The sequence below is a fragment of the Anarhichas minor genome, unplaced genomic scaffold (assembly GCF_050575085.1).
Source record: "Anarhichas minor isolate MPS153535 unplaced genomic scaffold, ASM5057508v1 ptg000009l, whole genome shotgun sequence".
Taxonomy (NCBI): Eukaryota; Metazoa; Chordata; class Actinopteri; order Perciformes; family Anarhichadidae; genus Anarhichas; species Anarhichas minor.
In genome coordinates, this window is record NW_027466455.1 from 5,399,684 (window position 1) to 5,415,233 (window position 15,550).

General features: G+C 41.7%; 1 protein-coding gene across 2 annotated transcripts; it reads left to right on the forward strand.

Annotated features, from left to right (window-relative positions):
• Positions 1 to 1,741: 1,741 nt before the first annotated feature.
• aco1 (aconitase 1, soluble) lies at positions 1,742 to 14,520 on the forward strand. 2 transcript variants are annotated; one of them, XM_076087201.1, is made up of 22 exons: positions 1,742 to 1,857; positions 3,157 to 3,289; positions 3,398 to 3,566; positions 4,508 to 4,645; positions 4,796 to 4,865; positions 4,967 to 5,150; positions 5,345 to 5,484; positions 5,596 to 5,767; positions 5,851 to 5,951; positions 6,315 to 6,431; positions 6,986 to 7,145; positions 7,243 to 7,378; positions 8,733 to 8,817; positions 9,070 to 9,226; positions 9,927 to 10,051; positions 10,126 to 10,230; positions 11,118 to 11,260; positions 11,500 to 11,647; positions 11,856 to 11,978; positions 12,608 to 12,793; positions 12,884 to 13,003; positions 13,796 to 14,520. In XM_076087201.1, the coding sequence occupies exons 2-21, from the start codon at positions 3,181 to 3,183 to the stop codon at positions 12,998 to 13,000; spliced, it is 2,685 nt and encodes an 894-aa protein (XP_075943316.1). In that variant the 5' UTR covers positions 1,742 to 1,857; positions 3,157 to 3,180; the 3' UTR covers positions 13,001 to 13,003; positions 13,796 to 14,520. The 2 variants fall into 2 exon arrangements, with proteins under 2 accessions (XP_075943316.1, XP_075943317.1); XM_076087202.1 differs by lacking the exons at positions 1,742 to 1,857; positions 3,157 to 3,289 and having other exon boundaries at positions 3,506 to 3,646.
• The last annotated feature ends 1,030 nt before the right edge of the window (positions 14,521 to 15,550 follow it).

Sequence of the window (15,550 nt, forward strand, 5' to 3'; positions counted from 1 at the left end):
TTTTTTCATGAACAATGAACAATGTGACTGAATCATCTGTAGTTTTTGAAACTGAAGCTTTAAAAGAAATTGATGACAGAACACAAGGGTCATTCTCTTTCTTCTAATGGTCCCTGGACGGCACAGGGCTGGCCTGCTGCAGCACAGGGGCCCACACATTCCAGGGCCCCGGATTGGTTAAATTCAAACACATAATATATATAATAAAACTTATATTTGTGTGAAATATAGGTGACAGGATATATTGTATGGCATTGTTATGCTGTACTCAGACAGTAGGGGTTTAGATACCTCCTTACTTTGAATTCCTGCTCATGTAGCAAATGAACATGCAGACGTATCGGCTAAACAGTCATTAAAACAACGTCATTGACATACATGTACCATTAAGCAAAGCAGAGGTTAAAACTCTCATTAAGGACAATATACGCAACACCTGGCAAGAATATTGAGACTTAAGTGACACAGGGAGACTTCTGTACAGTATTCAAAAACATGAAGGTGTTGGTGGAATACTGAACGGGAGCCCAAGGGAGGAGAAGGTCATTACCAATCTGAGAATAGGACATACAGGATTAAATCAAACACTCTATAGAATAGGCAAGCACCTGAATTGACAATGCACACACTGTAATAAAGCAGAAACTGCTTAAGCATAGGTATGAAGAAAGAAGGAATATAATCAGGACTGATCAATGGAAAATATAATATTATATTGGGGAATCTGTTGGAAAGGCATCAAGGAAAGTACACAATATCCTAATTAATTACCAAAGAGCAGTGGTGTATAAAGTACCCAAAAGTCATACTTGAGTAACAGTAAAGATACCTTACTGGAAAATGACTCCAGTAAAAGTGAAAGTCACCTATTAGAATACTACTTGAGTAAAAGTCTTAAAGTATCTGATATTTATTGTACTTAAGTATCAAAAGTAATTTTCTGATATTAAATGTACTTAAGTATTGAAAGTAAAAGTACAAGTAAATGCTGTTAATAAAAAAGCAAAGGGTCAGAATTTTGAGAATTATGAAGTTTATTCTTTTAAGTGCTGTGGCACCATGACCAAGGACATGGAGCTGTGTTGAACATAATTGGGTTGGCTGTGATCCATCCAGGAGCAACAATGTTCAACATAATATATTGTACATAAGTATACTTTTGCATCTACTATGAACTTATCATAATTCTCCGAAAAGCAATATGACACTATGAAGGAGTTGTAACAGTGCGTTTATAAGTATGCTCATTCCGACTAGAGGATCTAGAGGGCAAATGCATAATGTTGTGTTCAGCAGAGAATATCCACTTGATGCATCAGGTCAGTGTTGTGAGAAAGGACACCTGCCTTGTAAACTCCTATGGGCCTGATTTGAACACAATAGGCAAAGGTTTTGCTCAAGCTGAATCTGCTACCATCATAACTCCATCTGATCATCCACAAAATGACTCAAATATCAAAACATGATCAATACTAAAGCAGCACCGAAAGTAACCCAGTCATTACTTGAACCTGAAAAATGTCCTGTTCATCTTCAAAAGACAATTCTAATAGAATGTAGCTTCTTTACATTCTAATAGAATACAAATACAAGCTTCTTTACATTCCACTGCCAAAGAGCAACGGGAGTAATAGAGAAAATGTGTATTCATTTATTGTTTCCGTCAATCTACCGCTCCCACACTCCAGTCCAATAGGTGGCGGCAATGCACTTCTAAGGTGGTTTGCCAACTGCCAATAAACACCAAAGAAGACAAATGAATCGCTGTTGCTGCTTTCTGCGGAAGTAGTCTTATATTCTCTTTCTGTCAGTGTAAAACACGGCCGTGCTCTGTGGCGTCTCCTCCTGCACACAGAAGTAAGTAGAGTCTGACTAGATTGAATAAGTGTCTCGTAAACTGTCTTCACTAATGTTAGAGCGGATACTAGAGTAACGTTGTGGAATCCCTCTTCTGCACAATGTTGAGACGTAGGTTAAACTAGCTAACTTGGGCTGTCACATTCAACATTTGTATTGGTTGTACCATGTCATGCTAATAGATGGGAAACAGCCACTAGCAATGCTTTAAGACTGCCCCTTTCCTTTTATGTTTTCATACTAAACTCATGCGTTTTGTTAACATTTGAGTTAAGTACCGTTAGCTAATGCTAACTTCCGTCAGAGGGCCAAGTGAAGTTAAAGGGTTGGAATGTAAATATGGATGAACAATGTAGGACAAGATCCAAGTCAACTGCACTTACGGTAATACAGTTCTGGTTAGATCAAACAAAATCATCTCATTGTTTTAGAAAGAACATATTTATTTGCAATATACGGGATGGTTTGTTTATATGATATCCATAATTGTCAAATTTTAGATTCACATGAGGAACTGTGTGGTCAGAGAATTACGTCAACAAGATGACAAATCTGAACAGACATTCAGTTTTCCTAATACTCATGGCATGGACATATTTAGGTTTGAACCAAAGAATATAGACGTTCAATATCCAGCACCAGTCATTATCAATTAATTCACCAATACACTGAACATAACTGTTTCATATTGTCACACCAGACACGTGCTCTGGGTGTGTTGCATCACAGTAATGTCAGTGTCATAAATGGACTTTGCACTTTGCAGCAGACCTCTCTCTCTTCAACTAAGCAGCCAAATATGTGGCCATTCAGGATGTGAGAGAGTCTCTGTTGTTAACCATCTACAGGAACATGTAGCACAAGCAATCCTCTGAACTCTTATTCACTTTGTGTTCTTTTTCAACAAGTAAAGCTTGTCCAACACTCAGTTGCACATTTCCATTTCAAGTTTGTTTTTTTGAAGAATTGTTCTGTTTAAAGTTGAATGAGATTGCTAAAGAGGTTTCGGTGAGTTATGTAAGGGTTTGTAAAACATGCGATGAGAGTTCACTAACCCTCCGGCTAATCCATTACCACACTGAACATGGAAATGCCTCCGATGACTTGTATTTAACCCTCTTCATGCTCTGTATAGAGATACCACTTTCTGATTTGATTAATCTGGTCTTCACGTTAGCAGGAAAAAAAAAGACTAATGAGAATATTTCATATTTTCAATATGTTTAATTTCGTCCCTGCTTCTGTTATTTATTGTATGATATTACAAACATCCTTATGTTGCTTTTGTTCCTGCTTTAGATTCGTACCGACACACAGAGGAGGATGTCTGCAACTGTGAAAAATCCTTTCCAACATATAGTTGAGCCTCTGGACCCCAACGACCCAAAGCAGCAGTTTTACAATCTTTCCAAACTTGGAGATCCCCGATATGGTAACAACAATTCTCTACTGGATGCAGACATGCAACCTGTTGTCAGAGTAATGGAGTAGTTTTAGCGATCTATATTCCAGAGAGGTTCACTGTTCATCTGCTCCTCAGACCGCCTGCCCTTCTCTATCCGCGTCCTCCTGGAGTCTGCTGTCAGGAACTGTGATGAGTTTCTGGTGAAGCGCTCAGATGTGGAAAGCATCCTCAACTGGAAGCAGACCCAGACTCAAACTGTGGAGGTGCCATTCCGACCCGCTCGCGTCATCCTCCAGGACTTCACGTATGTGGACACTATTCATTTGCATTAGAATGTCAGTGAGTAGCTCCATAGGTTTTTAACAACGGACGGAGCCCTTTACAGTAAGTACAGCATAGGGCACTCCATCAGTTTTACACACATGGGCCACAGTCACTGGGAGAACTACTCATTGTTTAATGAGAATGAGTGATGTCATCAGAATATCTGTTTGGCTTTGAATTCTACAAATTCATAACAGAGAGCCTGCGTTACAGTCTGCCTACTTAAGCATGAAAGACATGGTTGTTTATCAGACAGTGTCTAAGGTTAAATGATACTGAGGTGCATTATGGGAAATGTAGGATGTGTTTATGCAGGTTGACCCATACAAGGACTAAAGTCAGGATATCTTGTTCTCCGCTGCTTCAAATGTTGACCATTTGGGAGAAATATGTTTAAAATGATATGAGCAGAGCCAAACTTGATAAACTACAGTGACCAGCTGTTTCATGGAATTATTAAGCTTCTTGAAGATTTAAATCTTCAGTGGAAACCAATGGGCTTGGAGCTCATAGCAATAGACTGGGTTAGAAAGTCAAACCGTTTTGAGCGATTGACTAACTCGTCGTCGTTGTTGGTTTTTTTTTGTTTTCTTTGTTTAGAAAAACACAAAAATATCGTCATCCTTATACTTATATGATATCTAATTTGATGGAATGGTGCAGCCATGAAATCATGGTGTCAAGCAAAAGCCTCAAAGGCTTGTTAACTGCTGAATATGTCATAGTCATAACCCATTCATATCAGTTTATTGTTCAACACAAATAATTAATAAGATGCTGCCTGTGGAGATAAAGAATCTTGTCCTAATTGTGATATTGATTTCAGGTGATGTCTCCCAAGCCCGATTTCCTTTTGAATTCAGTGATGATGATGATGATGATGATGATGATGGTGAGTGGACACTGTCTCTGTCTTTGCAGTGGTGTCCCTGCTGTGGTGGACTTTGCTGCCATGCGTGATGCGGTGATGAAACTGGGCGGTGACCCAGAGAAGATTAATCCTGTTTGCCCCGCCGACCTCGTCATCGATCATTCCATCCAGGTGGACTTTAACAGGAAGTAAGAACTCTCTCCACCATGGCGCCATCACTTCATATTCTCTATTATCCTTCATACGGATAAAACATGAACATCATCTCAGTTTATATCACTATAATATACTTTGTCTCCTTCTCTACGTCGTAAACACACGGGCTCTTTTTCCTTTAGGTCGGACAGTCTTCACAAAAACCAGGACTTGGAGTTTGACCGCAACAGAGAGAGGTTTCAGTTCTTAAAGGTGATAAAAGTGAACAAACCCAGTGTGAGGTCTGCGTGTCTGATATAAAGGGAACTATGTAGAGATTTTTTTTACCATTAAATATGTTGTGTCCTTCCCAGTGGGGCTCAAAAGCCTTCAGGAACATGCGCATCATCCCTCCTGGTTCAGGGATCGTTCACCAGGTCAACCTGGAGTACCTGGCCAGAGTGGTGTTCAACCAGGATGGCTTCTTCTACCCAGACAGCCTGGTGGGCACCGACTCCCACACCACCATGATCGATGGACTGGGAGTGCTGGGCTGGGGTAAGACACCGTCTCCTCTACACTATACATATCCACTTGTGGTTTATATTTGGTGCAGATGCCTGCTCTCATTTATTCATGCAGTGCAATGGATGAGCTCCTAGCTAACGATAGCGTGACAATAACCAAAACAGCCGCACTTTATTGATCTCTGATCATGAAGTTCCTAATAAGAGTCGCCATCAAACCCTCAGGTGTGGGTGGGATTGAGGCGGAGGCCGTTATGCTGGGTCAGCCAATAAGCATGGTGCTGCCTGAGGTGGTGGGATACAAGCTGTCCGGGACTCCAAACAACTTCATCACCTCCACAGACATTGTCCTCACAGTTACTACGGTAATCACGCTTAAACCTTTTAACAACGTAATCATCAAAGTAAAGAATGTCTAAATCTGTTGTGTTCATCATCACAATCTCACATTGTCCCCTCCCCCCTTGTGCTCTCAGCACCTCCGTCAGGTGGGTGTCGTGGGGAAGTTTGTGGAGTTCTTTGGCCCAGGCGTTGCTCAGCTGTCCATCGCCGACAGAGCCACCATCGCCAACATGTGTCCGGAGTACGGAGCCACAGCAGCCTTCTTCCCTGTGGACAAGGTCAGCATCCAGTACCTGGAGCAGACCGGTGAGTGTCCAGCTGTGGAGATCCGGACGTATTCATCTCTCTGATTCATGACAAGAAATTGTTTCCATTTTGTATGTATTCAGGGCGAGAAGCAGAAAAGCAGGCGTACGTTACAAAGTACCTGAAGGCAGTGGCCATGTTCAGAGACTACAACGATGTCTCCCAGGATCCAGACTTCACTCAGGTCAGTCTCTACATTGCTCTGCATTTTGAAGTTATAGTTGGAGATTGTTGAGCCTATAAAGAAAGGTTGATTAACAGTGGCTTTTTAAAAGGTCAAATAGTGTTTCCAAATGCCAAAATGGCTCAACAGAGTTCCTCGCTGACACTCTGAACCTGGTAGCTGTCAGCTGCAACATGTAGTAATGTGATACCAAACACTAAAATATGATGAGACGAAGAACATATATGACTTGGTTCAGCATATAAGACGTAAGTTTCGACTATGTGTAAGCAGAATAGTATGAATTGTCAAATGATGACGGAGACTTCTGGCAGCGCACAGTGAGACAGAGAGCTCTAGTACATCCTCATCTCCGTCTCTCAGGTGGTGGAGCTGGATCTGACCACAGTGGTCCCATGCTGCAGTGGCCCCAAAAGACCTCAGGACAGAATCCCTGTGTCCGACATGAAGACAGACTTTGAAGCCTGCCTGGGAGCAAAGGTAGGTGCTCACACATCACATCATGAAGAATCAAGGATTCAGGGATTCAGATACACTAACAATATATGTAGTGAAATGCAATGTGGCTTGCTCCTAAACAAAGAAGCGCTCAACATGAAATATGATAACGTATGCATTTAACGTGAATTAAGACTGGTGCCACTTGTCAGAAGGGCTGGGGATTGAATCTCAGTACCTTTTGATACTGACTCAAATGTCTGTAGTATTAAGTAAAGAAAACACAAAGAGCTAGCATCAAATGTCTGTTCAGAGCTGTAATCTTGCTTTATTTTTTAATTCGATATTTAAATCAAAACATTGCATATTTTAGACTTATTTGTATGGGTGCCTTCTGGATAAACATTATTTCATTTAAAACTTCTCTTGTTCTCTGTTGCGTTTTTTTTTTTAAATTAAATGAAAGTTTGTACAAAATTCTGTTCATATTTCTCAAAGTAAAGTATGGTGAAACGTATAGTTTCAACAATTGAAAGGACACTGCTGTTACTGTCAGTGTGTTTGACTCGTCTCATGTCGCTCTGTGACATCTTCAGCAAGGTTTCAAGGGCTTCCAGATGGCTCCAGAGCGTCACAGCGCTGTGGTCCCCTTCCAGTTTAACGGGAAAGAGTATTCACTAAGCCACGGCTCCGTGGTCATCGCTGCCATCACCAGCTGCACCAACACAAGCAACCCATCTGTCATGCTTGGAGCAGGTGGGTGTGCAAGACTTCTCTTAATGGGATTTCTGGAATATCATGGGGGTGTATTAACTCCTGACACAGTTAATACAGATAAATGCTCTTCTTTCAGGGCTCCTTGCAAAGAAAGCAATCGAGTGTGGCCTGAGCGTGAAGCCATACATAAAGACCAGCCTGTCGCCTGGCAGTGGAGTGGTCACCTCCTACCTAAAGGAGAGCGGGGTCATGGACTACCTCTCTCAGCTGGGGTAAGCTGCTCACAGTCCCATCAGTCAGTCCTCTCTGTATGGAGGATCAGGATGTTCAGTGTGGGGAAGACAAAGACGCTTAATGTGCTGAGTGTAAAAGTTCATTCTTTATTTAAAAAACACACACAAACAAAAAACAAGGTCCACTTTCTAGCTTTTTTTTCACATCTTTTAGGGCTTTTTTTTACCCGAAAAATCAAACATTTGTTGGCACGTTGTTAGTATTCAAACTGTAATGACGTGTTTGAATTCAAGATTTTTCCGTCTCTGAGACCGTTTGAAGTCATTTGCCTTGTGACCCAGCAGAGGGCACTCTAAACATTCACATGACCTGTTTCCTGTCCTGTTGACCAACAGTACCAGTAAGAGAAAGTAGTGATGTTCTGTTGTTTGCTACACTAGTGAGCACAGCCGTCCTGAGCCAACAGTCTGGACACCAGAGCTTCTGAGGAGCAGTGTGTGGAAGTCCTCATTTGAATTCATTCCAACATATTTTGTGTCATTTTAAGTCATATAATCGTTTAACAAAGTTTGCCCTGTTGAATAAAGCTCATAAATACATAGATTATGTTTGTATGTACTTTTATACAATAATACATACTTGTGTGTGTATATATACAGTATGTAACTGCCTGTTGTCATGTGACAAAAGTTGATCTTGACAACAAATCTGCTGAGAAAGACAATCTTTGAAAAATGTCGGCAAATAAGTAACAAGCACTTGTAATATTAGTTTTCAGTAAAATGATCCTCTTATTCAATTTCTATATATGTATCATGTGAAATATTCTGGAAATTGAATTGAGATACAACTCTGTTGATGAATGCCTGTTCTGTCTAATCCAGTGAGGTAGATACAACATGGGCTGCAGTGGCTTAATGCACACACACACACACACACATGAAAGAGACCGCGACCACTGAGGGGAGAGAAAAATGAATTGTGCTGAAAATATTTGAAAAATATAATTTTATTTTGAAGCATTTGATCGAGTGAAAATGGAACCATTGCTTGGCTGCCCTTGATATTGCATTTGTATTCAGTCAAAGACTGATAAAGGCCAGTTGAGTGTTTCATTGGAGAGGTTCCCACTTTAAACTGACCGCAGACTTTACAGCTCTGCTTCTGCTTTTAAAGCTTTCAAAAGCAAAACACTTTGTTTTTGCTTTTATGTGATCTCTGCAAAATTTCATTGAGAACATCCTGTCAAAATACAACAAATAAACACAAACATTTAGTCAAACAATGCTGTGATATAAGTGTGACACAACAGGCCTCGCTCATGGTGCTCATGTGATTCTTGGCACAGTATTAGGCTTACCTTGTGAACAATCCTTTTGTCTCTCCTGTTAGCTTTGAGGTCGTTGGCTACGGCTGCATGACGTGTATAGGAAACAGTGGGCCACTCCCCGAGCCGGTGGTGGAGGCCATAACACAGGTAATAAGAGTACTAGGAGGCTGTGTCCACATATCTATGAGCATTTCACATTCCAAGCACTCACTAGCTCCTCTTCTTCCTCATCTATCTTCTTTTTCTCTTCAGTTGTTTTCTGTTCCCGTTACTCTTTCTGGTCTGAAGTCTTCCTCATCTTATTTTACTAGCTCTGTAGATGAACAGTAATACATTTCCAAAATATAATGACAAAAAGTATTTTCTACCGTGCAGTGTTTACATCGCTTTGTGTTCCAGGGAGATCTGGTTGCTGCAGGGATCCTTTCAGGAAACAGAAACTTTGAAGGGAGAGTCCACCCCAACACCAGAGCCAACTACCTGGCTTCCCCCCCGCTCGTCATCGCCTACGCAATCGCCGGCACTGTGAGGATCAACTTTGAGAGCGAACCCGTTGGTGAGTCGTTGTGTTCTGAGAGTAACTACGCAGAGAGAAACACATGTAGTTGTTTCAAGTGTCTGCTGCAGGCTGGAAGCTCCAGGCTACATTAGCTGCTATCCATCCAAACTATATATATATATAGTTTGGATGGATGCTGAATCTATGTCTAGAAATTGCTTTCTCACTCCTGGACCGAGTGGGGGAGTGAGTATGATTGTGGAAGCTGTGTTTGAGATGTGTGATGCCTTTTTCAGTTTTCTGTGTGGAAATGTTTCTGAATTAGAAAACCAGGATTTTTCCAGATGAGAGTAGATTTAGTGGTGTTTGTGGTTTAGTGGAATCTCCACCAGTCTTCCAGCAGGAATTGGTTTAACGTTACACTGAACTTGTAGTCTACCAGTCTTCCCTTGACTATTGGAATAGTAGACTTGCTTGGCTTGATCCTCATACAGGCCCATACATCAAGTTGTATCCTCTAAAATATTCTTTAGGCCTGGAGAGGCTGTCTTGACTCTTTTTTTTTTTTTTTTTTTTTTCTTGTCGTTTGCGTGATGTCATCAGGTTAGCCTTGGGGTTGGAAATTACATTTGATAAGAACTTTTCTTATGTGATTTAAATCTCTTTGCGTCCATATTTGTGTTTGCCTGATGCATAAAACAAATGTAGCTTCCCGTCTTTAGTTGTGTCCTCTGGTGTCCTCTGGTGTCCTCTGTAGCCATAAACTCTGAAGGCAAAGAGGTTTTCCTGAGGGACATCTGGCCCACACGGGAGGAGATCCAGGCTGTGGAGAGGACGTTTGTCATCCCATCCATGTTCAAAGAAGTCTATGAGAAGATTGAGGTAGTGTAACCTTTAGTCTGTTGCAGTGTGATGTCATGTGTGATTGTTCTGAATCTTACTGTGTCATGTTGCAGAGAGTGAATGAACGCTGGAACGCTCTGGTTGCTCCCTCTGACAAGCTGTATACCTGGGACCCTAAATCAACCTACATCAAGTCCCCGCCGTTCTTCCATGGTTTGGTAAATATACAAATTAAAACATCTTCCCAAGCTCACGCAACTATAATAACTTAAGTCCAAGGCTGCCTTTATTAAAATACAGTCACTTCATCTACTAGAAATCTTGTTTTCCTTTAATGTGCTCATGATGAGAATTATATTTTTAAAATCCCGTTTACATTTTCATGTTTGGAAATGTGGAACTAGTGCCAGAATAGCAATGATAATGAAAACTCCCAAACATCTGTTTATTTACATGAACGTCTTTCTACAGTGGACCCCAATGGGGGCCATCGGTTGCTTTCAAATGAAAGGTAGAGTTACAAGTTTGGGTTTGAAAATGAAACAGAATTCTATTTTATCATCATCATGGGAGTGTTACGCTTATTAAGAGTTCACATTATAAGTCTATTTTCTTTTCTTTTTTTCACTACTAACACTTTTTCAAATAATACAATTCAAATTTATTTTTCATTTTAATTACATTAACATCATACAAACACAAATGGAAAATGATAATTCAATATTCTCATTAAATGATTTAATCAGCCCTGGATGTCCATACCTCTGCTGTTACTAATAGATGGATGGTTGTACTTTATTGTTACAGCAGCAGGTTATTCAGTGTAGCTATAGAATACACAATATAAAGAAGAATATGCTCTAAATACACCAAACCACTACAATATAAATACAGGATACTATACACATTAGACAAGTGTGCAACTTTGTTTTTCATATTTAATAGTTCACTACTAGGAAGGCTACTACTGTTTATGACCATTATTTCATATCTCTACTACTACTAGTACTCATACAGTTATTCAGACATTGTTCCATTTTTTGGTGACCTACTAATATCTTTATTATTGTTGGCCATAGCTTTACTGTATGTGCTCTTTATTCAGACCAAGGAGCTGCCGCTATCCAAGTCCATCCAGGACGCCTACGTGCTGCTGAACCTGGGAGACTCGGTCACCACCGACCACATCTCTCCTGCTGGGAACATCGCCAGGAACAGCTCTGCAGCACGCTACCTCACCGACAGAGGGTGAGCCACCACCAAGCAGTCTGACATGTGGATTTTCTTTTCATGAGTCATGTGACTCTGCAGTGACGATGGACTACTGTCAGACTTTAAATAAGCCCAGATTTAGATTGAAACGCTCCCTACAGGGCGTTTAATTGTACTCCTCTGCACAGGAATTGTCCTTTATTTCCTGCCTGAGATCAGTTGTGTTGTGTCTGTCCATAAAAGCTTGTTGCTTCACCATGTTTGTGCTTTGACAGTTTGAGCCCACGGGACTACAACTCCTACGGCTCACGTCGAGGTAACGACGCCGTCATGGCCAGGGGGACGTTTGCCAACATCCGCCTCTTTAACAAGTTCATCAACAAGCAGGCGCCACAAACCGTTCACCTGCCAACTGGAGAGACGGTCAGCATGCAACACCTCTAGAACATATAACAACTATGTAGATGCTGTTTGTCATTCTTGTATCTCAACAAAATGCTTTTACGTCAATTGTTTCAGTGTAACAAGAAGGGAAACTTCTGCATGCCGCGTTCTTAAGGTTTCTGTTGCCTCACCTCATGTAGGCTAGATGGACTGTTACATTTTCACTAACAGTTGCATGTTTGTCCAGCTGGATGTGTTTGATGCTGCAGAGAGATACCAGCAGGCCGGCGTCCCTCTGCTGGTTCTAGCAGGGAAGGAGTACGGCTCAGGCAGCTCCAGAGACTGGGCAGCTAAGGGCCCCTTCCTGCTGGTGAGGAGCACCTCTTTGTCTCATTGGATGCAATTTAAAGTTAGTCAGTTACCAAGGAGATAAGATCAAAAGAATGGGCGGGACTTTCTGCCCAAATTGTTGTTGTGGAATTAAGTACCCTCAAAAGTTATTGAAAAGTCTTGAATAATGGTGTGAAATTAGCAAAAACTTAAATTAAATATATTAATATACTTTTTATTTGTTTATCCATCATTCCATTTTATGTTACTTACCCGATCCAGGTCACATTGATTTCATAAATGATATCATCAGAAATGATTGTCATATTCTACAGGGAGTGCTGATAAAACATGGGATGTAATAATATGCCTTTTTGTCCCTACTGGTTTTCCATACATTCATAGTTTAGCCAGTATGATGGTGAAACAACTGCATTTTATGTTGTGTAAAAAAAAGTCTTGTGATATTATAAATATTGTGAACCTTGAAGAAACCCTGAATATAGAAATATTATTTTTTTATTTTCATACCGTTGGGACAAATTACAAGTCTAGGGACCTGTAGTGCAGCTGTCGTGGGGCTGGCTTAGTTATCATCATGTGACTTTAAGTGTGCAACTGTGGTCATGTGATGAGTTGTTCTGTTGAACTCTGTGCTTCTGCTTTCAGGGTATAAAGGCAGTGGTGGCAGAGAGCTATGAGCGGATCCACCGCAGTAACCTGGTGGGGATGGGAGTGATTCCTCTGGAGTATCTAGCAGGAGACACTGCCGACAGCCTGGGGCTGAGCGGCCGAGAGCGCTACACCATCATCATGCCCGAGCAGCTCACGCCCAGGATGATTGTGGATGTGAAGGTTCGTTAGACTCTTTCCTGTAGAGGAGGGACATGATTTCCCTGTTCAAGTGATGTGATACATGATGTCGTCTCGTCTCTGCCCTCGCAGCTGGACACGGGGAAAACATTCCAAGCGAGGATGAGATTCGACACCGACGTGGAGCTGACGTATTTCCACCACGGAGGCATCCTCAACTACATGATCCGCAAGATGTCCGAAAACTAACATGTAAAGATATACTTATATAGTAAAGATATGCAAATTAAGAGGATGGTGATTTAAAGAGTTTTAACAGTCTGCTCAACCAGATGTCGTAGCTGCTCTCTGGGGGGGGGGGGTCTGTCAGTGTTTCAGGTAACTGAGGTAAGCTCCTTTTCATGGTACCAACTGATATGATTTGGTAAAGTACAACAACACCAAAAGGTGAAGAATGGACCGTCAATACTACGTACTGATACTTAGAAGGTGATCAAGAAGTAGTTAATACTGTGTTGATAGGAAGGTTCACCTTGTTTCATGAGTTTAATATTGTGTTCGGTTGCTACCTCTACATAGTTTCACTGTGATAGTGCATGGGGATCAACGTGGGCCAGAGAGATACCGGAGTCCTTTCAATGTGCCTGTTTTTCTCTTTTAAGTGTGTCCGTTAGCTCCACTGCACATTCCAGCCAATGGTTGATCAACAGGTGGCAGTAATGAGCTAAGATATGCGGCAATGTGCCATCAAAGGCAGGAGGAGAAGCTAGTAGACATTGACGTAAACCTTTTTGATATGAAGTGCCATTTTTAAATAGTTTTCTTAATCCTTGAGCCACAGCATTAAGTTGAATCATGGCGTCACATCAAAATGTACTTCTCCAACAGATCTGTAATTCTATTCCATCCATATATGTAACGTGCATAGCATTATTTTGTAGTCGTATTAGAGCACTATACAAGAAGGCTGCCATCCTTATGAAAACATCCACATCTGAGTTGAAATCATTAACCTACCAACCTTCCCCCAATCTCATCCATCAGCAAGAAAGTTCTGCGAAGAAGAAAATGAGTACCAGCCAATCGGAGGCAGAGGGCGGGTCTTCACAGATGCCATAAATAACAGACGGATAAAGCTCTGCACTGACAAGAGTAGTGTCAATAAGGTCCTATCAATGCCAATGTTGTAATAATCCAGAATTCTTTAAAAACAAGGACCACAAGTCATATATTAATATATTATTCTTGATGTACATCTCAGCATCTCATATTATGGACTTGATGTACATCTCAGCTTTTAAGCTAACAATGGATCGGAAGTGGTTGAAAGCTCCACAAAAGCCACTGCATGGACCATGTGGTGAGGTCGCCTTGTTGGGGATAATATATTATTGGAGGTGTGGGATCCATAAATCATAAAGGAAGACATTTTTCTCCTCCAGCTAAACATGCTGTGGTGAAGGACTGTATTACAGTCATGGTTACCGTACATTCTGTGTACCAACCTGTAGATCTTCTGCACTTTTATTCACCAACATGTTCTCAGATTACTGTAAAGACAGTAAAACATAAAAACATAAAAACATTCCAAACGTCATTGTTCATCTGCTGTTGTGTGTGTGTCAACCTCATGTTTTTGACTGCCTTAATAACTTTCTTTATTGAGTCTTCACCCTTTGTCCTAAAACACTGATCATTCTGATTATGAAGTCTGACCAAATCTTCCACTCTGTCTGAATGCATTAAAACACTGATTACTGAAAACAGAATACATTGTGATTCTTTTTTTGTTGCTAGTTGTCCTGTCATTCATTTCCTTCAGCATTCTCAGATTTGAGCTTCTATTTGAACAATTCCTATTTATAGACGAGTCCATCATAAACGTGTATTGTGCCAGTCAGCTTGAAGCTCAAAGTCCTCTGCAGCCGTTTGGCACGGCTCTAAACTTCAAACACTATGATCAGACTATATTGGAATGCTTTTTTTTTTTTTTTTCACTGGGGAATATGAGCCTTAAATAGTCCCCACGTCTCTAAAGCTCTATAAATATGCTGCAGGCTGTTTGTACTGTGCTGTCACTGATCCTGCATTACTTTCACAGAATTGTCAAAGGTTTGAAGAAGAAAGTGAGTTTCTAAAGCACTCTATCTATAGCACACATGTTCTGATGTACCTTCATACTGTGGGTGGGAACATTACCTTCTAGAGCAGTGGTTCTCAACTGCGGGACCCACCATCACCCCTTAATGACAAGCCGCGACCCAAATCAAGGAAAATGTTCAACTTCTCAAATGTATTTTAATTAATGTACAGATGGTTCAGTTTGAAGCTGAGCTGAAAATGTCCTCTGCAGTCATAGTTCTCGTGCCAAACACCTCCCGAGCCGAACACCTCTCGTGCCGAACACCTCCCGAGCCGAACACCTCCCGTGCCGAACACCTCCCGTGCCGAACACCTCCCGAGCCGAACACCTCCCGTGCCGAACACCTCCCGTGCCGAACACCATCCTGAGCCGAACACCTCTCGTGCCGAACACCATCCTGAGCCGAACACCTCTCGTGCCGAACACCTCCCGTGCCGAACACCTCCCGAGCCGAACACCTCCCGTGCCGAACACCTCCCGTGCCGAACACCTCCCGAGCCGAACACCTCCCGAGGCTAACACCATCCTGAGCCGAACACCATCCTGAGCCGAACACCTCTCGTGCCGAACACCTCTCGTGCCGAACACCTCCCGAGGCGAACACCTCCCGAGGCGAACACCTCTCGTGCCGAACACCATCCTGAGCCGAACACCAT